At 43.0% G+C, this 12986-nt stretch overlaps 1 protein-coding gene across 2 annotated transcripts in view; it reads left to right on the top strand.

Moving 5' to 3' along the window:
- The first annotated feature begins 233 nt into the window (after nucleotides 1-233).
- The window catches only part of SNX31 (sorting nexin 31), a 59111-nt gene continuing 46358 nt past the window's right edge, over nucleotides 234-12986 (top strand). For both annotated transcript variants that reach the window (XM_063450293.1, XM_063450294.1), the window contains exons 1-3: nucleotides 234-356; nucleotides 7371-7445; nucleotides 12552-12666. In XM_063450293.1, coding sequence (XP_063306363.1) covers nucleotides 297-356; nucleotides 7371-7445; nucleotides 12552-12666 — 250 coding nt within the window. In that variant the 5' untranslated portion in view covers nucleotides 234-296. The remainder of the gene's footprint in view (nucleotides 357-7370; nucleotides 7446-12551; nucleotides 12667-12986) is intronic.

Genomic DNA, 12986 nt, shown 5'->3' on the forward strand with positions numbered 1-12986 from the left:
CCAAAATAGCAAAACTAGAAAAATTATCCAGGTCATCTATGCTTCCAGTTTGATTCTTTTGGTCTTACATTGGAAATTCACTTTGAATTCCTGACAGTTCTCATGTTAGTGAATTGTGAATGTCTCAGGAGCAGTGGAACCCTGTGTCACCTGTTTGTGCTCCTCCCAGATAGCAGAACAAACACCTAAGGTGGAGTCTGACAGCACCTGTATACGCAAGATTCCCATGATAGCACTAGAGTTAGTTTAGGAGACAGCTTCTACAGACCTGTGGGACACTGTTACAAGCTGGAACAATGCACGTCAACATCCCAGTCACCGAGGAAGTTCAGGACAGCCTGGGAAATCGATATGTGGTAAAAATTAATTATCTTTTTGTGCTATATAAATCTGTTGATGTGCAACATTCTAGCAAAATAAATATATATTTTAAATAAAAAAAAATGTAATCAATCTATATTTTTTATTTTATTGATATTGTTTTTGCGGTTTGAGTATGTTGGTGTTGTTTTGTTTTGTTAACATGTTGATGGCAGAAATGGTCAGTAGTGATGCTTAATGGAGCACCGTAATAACTACTGCCCGCTATAGTGATTTCAGTGCTTGCAGTGTTACTTTAACAAATGTATCAAAATGATCATAGTTACATAGCTGAAAAGAGACTTGCGTCCATCACACTGCGGTTTATTTACTAACTAAACTAAATAATAAGTATTGAGTTTTAAGGATTAATGGAAGTTTGGGGATTTTTGTTGTTGTTGAAATGCGGATTAATTGCTGTGCAGTCACAACAACAACAAAAAATATTCTTTAACCCCGTTTATGATAAAGAATTTCGGTAAATTCCATATCGTATCCTTTTTTCAAAATACCTTATCTTGGCCTCAGTGTTGCAATTCAGATGTAATTTGCATAATTTCAGCATTTAGTGATTAACGCTATGAGAACATGATATTCAAGGCTGTTATACAGTTCAGAGGGACCAGACAGAATTTATGGAAAAGTGTTACATCGGGTCCTTAAAGGGACCTTTTAAGAGTTTCCTGGAATTATCCCACTGTTGAGTCAAACTCTATTTGAATGGTCTGATGCTTACCTTGGTCCTTTGGCTGCCTGCAGTGCAGCCCCTCTTGGCTGGGGAAGTTCCCCTTCCTTTCTAGAGATATCAGTCTCTCATTGATTGTCATGGACACAAACATGTATTCCTAACACTACAGTGTTAAACTAACTGTTTAGCTTACCAGCCCCCCATTATCACTGTGCACATATAGCTATTATCACTATATATGTGCCCTCAGGCCACTGGCTGCATCATGTATAGTGAAGAAGGGGCCGTGCACATGCTATCTCCAGTTTCCAGAGAGGGGAGAGGAAATGTTTTAATTTAAAGATGTACACAGCATTTGTGCATAACCTTGAAACTGGCCTTCCCAGATCACCCAACAGTCCTGCTTTTGGGGTACTGTCCTGCTTTAGTTTCCTGCATCTAGGGACACCAGAGAACTGTCCCCGGGCAGCAGAGCGCGAGCACATCATCATATGCAGTAGGATTATACAAGTAGCGCTGCGGGGCCGGCCAGGTAACCTGTCAGTGGGTGGCCCTGCCACTTTTCTAGAAGGACCAGGACCCTCTTCCCGAATGGGCATTGCTTGTGATGCAGTTTGCGTTGCTGTTGACACCCCATCAGGGGCCCGCCCAGCCTGTCCTGATTCCGTACGTCCAATTGTTGGGAGGTATAGGTGTGTGTATAGTATTGTACAGTCTCTAGTCTCCAGCTTTATAGACTGATGGGAACCCATACCAACTGCTACTTCCAGTCCCCAGCTTTATAGACTGATGGGAACCCATACCAACTGCTACTTCCAGTCTCCAGCTTTATAGACTGATGGGGACCCATACCATCTGCTACTTCCAGTCTCCAGCTTTATAGACTGATGGGGACCCATACCAACTGCTACTTCCAGTCTCCAGCTTTATAGACTGATGGGGACCCATACCAACTGCTACTTCCAGTCTCCAGCTTTATAGACTGATGGGGACCCATACCAACTGCTACTTCCAGTCTCCAGCTTTATAGACTGATGGGGACCCATACCAACTGCTACTTCCAGTCTCCAGCTTTATAGACTGATGGGGACCCATACCAACTGCTACTTCCAGTCTCCAGCTTTATAGATGTATGGGGACCCATACCATAATCTATGCTAATTTTTTTTTTTATTATATATCCCAAATTAACTCCTCTAATAAACAGATTATCTGAAACATGTGTCACTAGCTCTCAGCAAGAAGACCTGACACATTATTAATACCTTAATGAGACCGATACAACAGCATCCTCTATGCTTTATTGCCAAAATACAGGGAGTGCAGAATTATTAGGCAAATTAGTATTTTGACCACATCATCCTCTTTATGCATGTTGTCTTACTCCAAGCTGTATAGGCTCGAAAGCCTACTACCAATTAAGCATATTAGGTGATGTGCATCTCTGAGAAGGGGCGTGGTTTAATGACATCAACACCCTATATCAGATGTGCATAATTATTAGGCAACTTCCTTTCCTTTGGCAAAATGGGTCAAAAGAAGGACTTGACAGGCTCAGAAAAGTCAAAAATAGTGAGATATCTTGCAGAGGGATGCAGCACTCTTAAAATTGCAAAGCTTCTGAAGCGTGATCATCGAACAATCAAGCATTTCATTCAAAATAGTCAACAGGGTCGCAAGAAGCGTGTGGAAAAACCAAGGCGCAAAATAACTGCCCATGAACTGAGAAAAGTCAAGCGTGCAGCTGCCAAGATGCCACTTGCCACCAGTTTGGCCATATTTCAGAGCTGCAACATCACTGGAGTGCCCAAAAGCACAAGGTGTGCAATACTCAGAGACATGGCCAAGGTAAGAAAGGCTGAAAGACGACCACCACTGAACAAGACACACAAGCTGAAACGTCAAGACTGGGCCAAGAAATATCTCAAGACTGATTTTTCTAAGGTTTTATGGACTGATGAAATGAGAGTGAGTCTTGATAGGCCAGATGGATGGGCCCGTGGCTGGATTGGTAAAGGGCAGAGAGCTCCAGTCCGACTCAGACGCCAGCAAGGTGGAGGTGGAGTACTGGTTTGGGCTGGTATCATCAAAGATGAGCTTGTGGGGCCTTTTCGGGTTGAGGATGGAGTCAAGCTCAACTCCCAGTCCTACTGCCAGTTTCTGGAAGACACCTTCTTCAAGCAGTGGTACAGGAAGAAGTCTGCATCCTTCAAGAAAAACATGATTTTCATGCAGGACAATGCTCCATCACACGCGTCCAAGTACTCCACAGCGTGGCTGGCAAGAAAGGGTATAAAAGAAGAAAATCTAATGACATGGCCTCCTTGTTCACCTGATCTGAACCCCATTGAGAACCTGTGGTCCATCATCCAATGTGAGATTTACAAGGAGGGAAAACAGTACACCTCTCTGAACAGTGTCTGGGAGGCTGTGGTTGCTTCTGCACGCAATGTTGATGGTGAACAGATCAAAACACTGACAGAATCCATGGATGGCAGGCTTTTGAGTGTCCTTGCAAAGAAAGGTGGCTATATTGGTCACTGATTTGTTTTTGTTTTGTTTTTGAATGTCAGAAATGTATATTTGTGAATGTTGAGATGTTATATTGGTTTCACTGGTAAAAATAAATAATTGAAATGGGTATATATTTGTTTTTTGTTAAGTTGCCTAATAATTATGCACAGTAATAGTCACCTGCACACACAGATATCCCCCTAAAATAGCTAAAACTAAAAACAAACTAAAAACTACTTCCAAAAATATTCAGCTTTGATATTAATTAGTTTTTTGGGTTCATTGAGAACATGGTTGTTGTTCAATAATAAAATTAATCCTCAAAAATACAACTTGCCTAATAATTCTGCACTCCCTGTAGTTTAGCAGATCATTAGACCGTAAAAAAGGAAATATGAAGTTACACCATCTGTAGCCAATGACCGGTCAAAACCTATCCCTGAAGTAATAAACTGCATTTATACCATTAACTCTCTATGCCATCCCGTACAAATTCCTCTGTTACCTTTTGTCTCACCTCCACAGTTTACCTTTAGATTGTAAGCTCACGGGCAGAGCATTCTACCTGTTGTTTCAGTCTGTTCTTATTGTACTGTCTTTTTCCCAATTGTACAGCACTGCAGAATATGTTTGGCACTTTATAAATACCAGTAATAAATAAACAAATTGTTGGCAAATGTCCACACCATTCCCTCAAACAAACAAAGGGCAGAAGATCGATAGGGAATATCTATAGAAGCAAGTTGTGTTCTGCACTAAATCTCCATCACACCAGCTTCCAGATAATGAACCTTGTTCAACTCTGTCCTATAGCTGGGAGTAGGTGAGACGGGACTGCTGACCAAAAGTGAAACACCAATGGATGTTCAGATGACCAAGCGGGTCGTTCATAGAAAGCTAATGAGTGCAGCTCTGTATGTGATCAATAGAAAAAACCTTTAAAAGAGGCCTAAAACATGTACCTTTACCCATCATTCTACACATTTAGAGATTTCCTTTGTTCCATCCTCACCATATGCCTAGTGCTTGGACACAAGACATTTCATTGTCGGCTCTGTATAAATACTGCCTTCTCCATACCACTCCATGTTCAAAATCTATTCAACACCAAAATGGAGCACCTATGTCTAAAAAGAGAGAAACTGTGTGGTGGTACTAAATTGAACTTCTTCACACTCGCAGACATCCAGTGTTCTATGTGTGTATCTGTATAATTTTATCTTTTTTAAATATTTATTTGTGAAAGTTTAGTTAGTCCATGAAATTGTTTCACAGTTCATAACTATGTTCGTATTTTTTCCTTCTACCATGTGGTAACCTACCATAATGCAATTAGTGCAGGGTTGCTTGTGTTCTGGGTTCATATCATACCACCTGACCGCCTATAATAGCCAATCTCCTATTCGCAAGAACAGTAAATCATCCAAGTTTCGTTTCTGTTATCTTGAAGTAAATTTACAGTAAAAAGTCTGGAGGTGTCTGTAACCTCCGAAGACACTTTCTAATGAATGTATGGTTTGGTTGTAGAGTAAGCCCTGTAGTAGGACAGAGTAGGTTAACCTTATTGGCTAGACTGGATTTCTCATGATGATGAATCTCTTTCAATGCATTAACAGTGTCTTTTAATTCTTAACTCATGCCAAAGGGCAGCCTAATAGTTTTTTTTTTTTTTTTTTTTTTTTTTTAATTCTTTATTTTTTCAGTGCAAGGCATAAACATTGTAGCGTTTCATAGATGAGTGGTATGTAGATATTTAACAATTAGGATCACTTTTAGATTCGTGCACCATTTTTCATTTTTAATTACGAATTTGTGTAAGTCCTAACAGTTGATGAGTCGCCCTTATGGTGTTGGGAGGTCGGGTGTGTTGTGCCTTACTGTCAAGTGTGTGGGTTTTCGCTATGCTGTGGGTTGCAGTTAGAGGGTCTTGTGGTTGGTGTAATCAGCATGTGTATATGTACTGATGTGTGAGGTGGTTCTGGTGAGTACATGTGCTGGTCCAGGTGTTGTGTATCCCGCTCAGGGATAATCTAGGGTTTGGTGGTCGTGGGGCATCCAGTCACACTATGTGTTAGGTTTGGTTACTCCTGACCGAGGGAGTGGCGGGGGGGGGAGGCGTGAGTGGTGGTTCAGGGTTGCCCCAGGGTCTGTGCATGGTGGTATGTTAACGTTCCCCATTTTGAGGAGAGTCGTCTTTACTGGGACCCCATCCTGTGCTGTTGTGCCTGGTGGCTAGTGTCGCCCCAGTGGTTGTGTGCGTAGAATATAAAAACGCAAAAGTAAATCATAAACAGGGGGAAGGGGAAGATTGGGATAACATTAGGGTAAACATTGTCAAATGAGAGCCATATTTAAAGTCTCGGACAGACAGTCCCGTGGGGTCAGTGCCGGAAAGCCGGGCAAATGGGTCCCCGGTCTGGAAACTGGTGCTTCATGTCGGGTTGTCTTTTGAGTTCAGTCCTGTTGCTGCCGCACCCGCATTTGCGGACCTCGGGACGAATGGTTGTGCGTGTGCCGGGTCCAAGGTGGAGGTGGAGGTTCCCGCTTGTGCGTTGCCCGGCAGGTGCTCCAGGCCGAGGGCCGTCAGGAACGGAGTTGCGTCTTCCACCGAGGTGAGTGTGTGCAGGCTGCCATTACGGGTCACTGTCAGGGATCCATTCATTCCCCACCTGTAGCTCATGTTGGCTGAGCGTAGTATGCTGGTCACAGGAGTGAGCGTTTTACGCCACAGGAGGGTTGCCTTCGTAAGGTCTTGATAGAATGACAGGGAGGCTTCTTCAAATTGTATGGGTGTTTTTCCCTTTATTGCCGCCATTATTAGTATTTTGTCATGGGTCGTAGCGCAACGGAGAATGACGTCTCTCGTCGCCGTGGTTGATGTCCCCTTGGGCCCTGGTAATCGGTAGATTCCTTCTATGTTTAATTTTTTGGCCACCGCATGGGATAAGATGGAGGTCAGCAGTCGTCTGACATAATGGGGTAGTTCATCTGCTGAGACTGTCGTCGGGATGCCCCTTACTTTGATGTTGGCGCGGCGTTGGCGGTCTTCCATGGCCGTGAGTTGTGCAGTGATTGCTCTCTGGTGGGACCAGACCTGTTGCACCGTGTTCTGGAGCTCTGTCATCTGCGTTTGGACATCTGCAATGTCTCTCTCCGAGGCTTGTACCCGGTCTGTGATGGCCTTCATGTCAGTTTTTATAGGAGCGAGTTCGTTTGCTAGTATTTTGTGGAAGTCTGACAGTAGGACCTTCAGGTCATGTCTGGTCGTTGGCGTGCAGTCGTTGGGAACTGCGGGTGCCATCTGGTGAGTGGCTACCAGTTGGTCTGCCCCTATGTGCTCGTTTTGATGGGCGAGGGTATTAGGCCGCTGGGTAGTGACCGGCCGCGGAGCCTCAGTAAGAGCGGGTTGGGGTTGTGCTGGCCTTTGGAACATAGTCCCGATATCCCTGTTGTCCATCGCCGACGTCTTCTGCGACCGGCGGCCCATGGCTGGCATGTGGACCAGGTTATCTGGCAAGGTTTGAGGGTAATCGTCGTTCACTTGCCTCGTGAGTAGCGTCTCCAGGTCTGAGAGGGACAACGTGGGGTAGGCCCCGGTTTTCCGCTTCCGTCTTGGCTGGGTCTTTTGCTGAAAGAAGGGCATCTATCGCCGCTGGAATCGGTGCCCGTTGTAGCTGGTAACTTTTGGGGTCGGGATGGGTTCTCAATTTGGGGTCAATTGCGTTTTTGTGATTTTGTGTGGAGGAGCTCTCAAGCATGGCGTCCGTGCAGGCTGATGGTCAGTTTTTTGTATTTTGTGTCATTGCAGCTTTACTCGGTGTTCCTGGAAGGTACCCTTCTATTCAAGGTTCGATACTCTGATCTACATTTGTGGGATGAACAGGTAAGTGTATTTGTATTGCATTATGTATTCATCCTACACATTCACGGATTAAGTAGGGTGGCAAGGGGAACATGTAGTCCTACTATAATTCAGAGAATATTGGGGGAAATTCACTGAGGCAAATAACGTGTTATCGTAATTCAAAGTTTTAAATAAGGAGCAATCACCATGGAAAGTGGAAAACAATTCGCAGTTTGCACCCAAAATAGAACCTGTTTTGATTTCTAAATATCTCCCACTTTGTTAGCTTTTTTTTTTTTTTTTAAACAAAAGTACCTCGTATTGGCCAAGGCTACATGTTTTCTGTGTGTTTACCTGGTTTCTATGACACCAGTTTTAGCCCTACTTACTATTAGAAAACTGAGAGATTCTCGAAGGGCCCTAGGCAGGTTTTCAGTTTGGGGCCCCTTCTAAATTCCTCACATAGGATGGTAAATAGTGCCAATACAATTCTTGGTTTTGGGCCCCTGTCTAATCACTGGGCCCTAGGCAGCTGTATAGAGTTACCTTCTGGTTAATACTGCTCTAGTAGACTAAGAATATAAATGATAGGTAGTGCCTCTAAATGCTAGATAGGCTAATGTAGTGATCAACAGCAAGACTATTATCCACATTGCATTCAAATAGGAATGTATGGTACATATGTTAGTACCATATATTAGTATGTGTTTATTATTTTTTTTTTTCTCTTTTATATTTTGGGTTGCTGGTTTTATGCAAAGGCTTGACATATAGAGAGTTTGCGATGATATCATAATTGTTGTAAATAAATGCGTTCACACACTTGACCTTTTCAAACAGATATAGCTGCACTGATGTGGTCCTTCCGGTTTAATGTCCATCAGGTGTGACTTGTAAATCAAGCCTTTTTTGCTCATTATGACCTAAGAGTAGGGGGCAGGTCCGCAAGATTTCTGTTCTGCTTCATGTACGATGTGCTAAACACACATGTTGAGTTACAAAACATTGGGCGTGCCTCTGTGTTTGTTTGCAAGGAATTTCATATGTCAAATGAAACAACCTGTTTAGAGGACAATACTGAATGTTTCTGTACATAGGAAAGAGAGAGGAAATTAAAAAAAAAATCCCCTGAAAAGTCCCATACTGGATGAATTATTTTTTGTTTTTTCATAGATTAAAAAAATAAATAAAATAAATGATTTACATGCAAGCAAAACAACCATGTTGGTATAAAAAAATATAGAGATGAGTGAAGGAGCTATAGGAAAAAAAAAAGATAGAAGATGAGACGTCCATGTTTGAGACAAAACAAGTTCCAAATATTATCTGACGTATTGCACATATGAAGTTCCAGGTAATGGTGGTTTTAGGAACACCTTTGAAATTTTACAGAGAGATCCTAACCACTATATTATCAAGAAAGATAAAAGATCTGATTCTAAGAAATGGTCCTATATAATCTAAACGTTAAGCAACCTTTACACTATTACCCAGTATGGAAGCCACCAAGAGTTTCATGGATCTAAGCTATCCAACAAGTTGGACCCGTTATCTCACCATGTTGACCTATCAAAGCCTGATATTGTGACATTGGTGGAGGGGTGGATGCAATCAGGGCCGTATTAACATAGGGGCCGATGGAGCTGCAGCTCCAGGCCCAGGGAATAGGCCCATGATTTTTTTTTATTCTTAGGTTTGCCACCTGACTGGTATTTTACCAGCACAGCTGGTATTTGAGGCTGCCTAGTCGTGCTGGTATTACAGTTATACCGGCAATACAAATGCAGATATTTTTCTCAGTATAAACCAGCACCAGACAGTAGGGGGTCACTGTGTGTGGAGAGCGGCAGGGACAGGAAGTTACAGCATATCCCTCCCTGCCTCTCTCTACTCACTGATCCGCGGGGGGAGGAGCTACACAGCACAGAGAGTTCAGACAGCAGCTCCCAGCCTGCAGTGACAGACTTCAGCTCAGGGAAGTGAGGGATGAGGGGAAAGGCCGCAGGGAGACCCTAGGGGTCGCTGAGACCCTAGGGGTCGCTGAGACACTAGGGGTCGCTGAGACACTAGGGGACGCTGAGACACTAGGGGACGCTGTGAGACACTAGGGGACGCTGTGAGACACTAGGGGACGCTGTGAGACACTAGGGGACGCTGTGAGACACTAGGGACACAGTGTCTCCATGTCTCCCAGCCAGTGTCCCTAGTGTCTCAGTGTACCCATGGCTCCCAGTGTCCTCAAATGTCTGTGTCCCCATGTCTCCCAGTGTTTACATGTCCAGTGTCCATAGTTTCTCAGTGTCCCCATGTCTCCTAGTGTGTGTCCCTAGTGTCTGTGTCCCTAGTGTCTCTGTGTCCCTAGTGCCCCTAGTGTATGTGTCCCCATGACTCCCAGTGTCCCCAAATGTCTGTGTCCCCATGTCTCCCAGTGTTCACATGTCTCCCAGACCGTGTCCCTAGTGTCTGTGTCCCCATGTTTCTCAGTGTCCCTAGTGCCCCCATGCCTCCCAGCCAGTGTCCCTAGTGTCTGTGTCCCCATGTTTCCCAGTGTCTGTGTTCCCATGTCTCTCAGTGTCCCTAGTGTCTTAGTGTCCCCATTTCTCCCAGTGTCTCCATGTGTCCCCGGGTCTCTGTGTCCCCATGTCTCTGTGTCCCCTAGTATCCTAGTGACACGGGACACACTGAGACATGGGGACACTGAGACACTGGGAGACTAGGGGACTGGGCGACATGGGGACACGGACACTGTGATACATAGGGACACTGATGCCAGGCTGGCCTTCCAGTTCTTTGGACAGACATGCCCCCTTTTATGGGCATCTTCAACCCTTTTCGCAGTTCTGGTTATGTGATTCGCATCAGTGGCCCACCACCCCGCCCATTGACTTCCTGCTTCACTGGACATCGCTGTTAGGGGGTATGGATTTACTTGAAAGATGAAAGCATAAATTAGAGAGAGATTAGCATAGAGTATGTGTTTTCTTATAGCTGCATCCTTTGAGTTTCCCTCCAACACCATATCCATCAGATACATGACGCTTGGGAGGTATGACGGTTTTAGTGTTTTGGTCGATAAGATTCTGTAATAAGGCCCATCATAATTGTCAGCACCAGGCCCAATGGGCTCTTAATCATCTGGCCCTGGATGTGTAACCGCAGGTGGTTCCCTTATTTACTACTATAATGTCTTAAAGCATAGAACTTAGTAGGGCTAACCATACAGATATCTTAGCCATAATTTTATATAGTTAGCAAGATATCCTCTTTTTAACATGTATAAATAATTGAGAATACAATATAAAATAAGGATTGTCTTGGAAGCAGTAGTTTTGTCTTTTAGATATTTATTATATAAAAATATAAATATAGACATATAAAATCCAATATAGCAGAGTTTATAAGATGAAATTAAATGCTTGCAAATATCATTAATAGGTTAACATACCCTTCTGAACATGTCATCATGTCAGCCTCTCTGTCATTTTAAGATGGAGCAGCGTCTGTCTCCAAGTCTCTCCTCTGTGTGTCTTAACATTTTAAAAGTACACCTATTTATACCTTAGGTGTCTCCATTTTAGGGTCACCGTAGTTCATATATGAAAAAGTAACACTTCTTTTACTTTATTAATTTTAGGACCTCCCTTAACTTGCAAACATACAAGGCCATAACTAAAGGGTGCATACGTCATGGAAATTTTCCTGACTTGGTTCAAGATGGCATCTTAAAGTCTGAATAGCTTATCTGTTGTTTATACTAAGACGTAAGTGCACAGTCGTGGGAGATTCCCGGATTTGGGGAAGTTACATTAACGGGTTACCACAGTATAATGTGTACTGAAAGAGTCGTAGTATAGCCTTGAAACTTGTTTATGCGTTATTGTTATTGTAATTCGTCTGGGACAAAATGGTGCAAACCTATTATGCACTGAGGTTATTGCTTAAAGAAACATCTATGAAAAACAATATGTTCCATTTCTAACACCTTGTCAATTTGCAATATCTCTTAAAGACAAAGTACACAGTTTAAGAAATAGAACATTTCATTCTAAAACTTGTAATATTTGCATTTGCCCATAACAGATGCAATAGGGGTTGGTCTGTATTTTGCAGGGAGCTAAGTTATGGATTTTAGTGAGTTAATATATTGATGTTTCCCGGCCAGAATTCATCGTTTATCTTCATGTAATCTCATCAAGCGGATTGTATCACTGGGCAACTCTTCAAGTAAGGAGCAGTTATAGGTTTTGCAATCGCATACCACTTTCCTCTCTCTTATTGGTCAGGATGTAAAGTCATATTCTGACTGCTTTGTTTATCCAAAGAAGTGAGTGCTCCTGGGTAAAAAAGGCAAATGCCCTTTACCCGTCTGCCAGAATGAAGATCTTGCATAATGCAAGTTTAATTAATTCATTGTGTATGTTGCCCACAAAAGCCAATGCTATATCGTTACTTAGAGGTTCTCTGCCCACCTGTCTCGTTTCTTTACATCCACATACCTACAGCGGGCATTTGGAGGAAGAAAGGCTTTTTAAACACAGTCTGTTATTTGAAGTGTAACATCTCATAGATTCTCTTGAAAATATGTTGGTTCAGGACTATGGTGGGGTGTTCCAGTTTATATTCCTGATTCTCTGTATGAACATAACTACATACAGTACATGTTATTATAAGAATTTTCATCCAATATATATTGCAAAGATGCAACAGCATATTCAGCACAATAACCAGTATAGCGCACTGCAGTGGTTGTGGTGCCAGGAGTGCCATGGCGCTTCCCCGATTGTAAGTAGTCAAACTGTCTGCTAATCATTTCTCTTCTTACCTAATGTCCATGGTGCAGGGCTTGGCTCATGCACTGCGAGCAATCTGCTGATCGTCTTAGCCAATGAGCTGGACAGCAGAAGAGCTAACAGAAGCTCCTCGTAGAAGCTGGAGTGCCCGGCATGCTTCTGGTATGTAGCCAAACAAAGGTTAAAAAATCTGACTACTTACATTAACATGGTGCCTGGGCACTCCTGCACCTGAATCGCTACAGAGTGCAGTAGTGGTTATGGTGCACAGTGTTCCTCTTAAAATACCTACTATTACATCTCATAATTTGTTCCTTTAAACGTTTTTTTTTTTTTGTCCTCTGTTTTATTTTAGCTTCAGAGGGTATTTGGAAATAATTTACCTGCATTTCCACCCAAATACTATCTTGCGATGACCAAATCCATGGCAGAAGAAAGAAGGCTACAACTGGAGAAGTACCTGCAAAAACGTAATTTATTTTTCTTTTGATTACTGGAACATCTTAGTTGAGCTGCCGCACAAGTTGTTCATTTTTATCAAGTAGTTGACTTTTTCAATGCGAACGTTCCATAAAATTAATCTGACCACCGCTCTCATGGACTCTGCAGATTCTCATTGCCTTTTAGAACACAAGGCATCTTTACAACACACTCTGTGTCAGGGCCGGACTGGGAAGAAAATTCGGCCCGGGCATTTTTTAATTACAGCGGCCCACTAAAAAGGGGGCTGCGCCAGATAGGGTGTGTTTTGTCATCACCAATGAAAAGCACGCCCCATCACAAAGTGAGC

The sequence above is a fragment of the Pelobates fuscus genome, chromosome 4 (assembly GCF_036172605.1).
Source record: "Pelobates fuscus isolate aPelFus1 chromosome 4, aPelFus1.pri, whole genome shotgun sequence".
In the NCBI taxonomy this organism is placed as follows: Eukaryota; Metazoa; Chordata; class Amphibia; order Anura; family Pelobatidae; genus Pelobates; species Pelobates fuscus.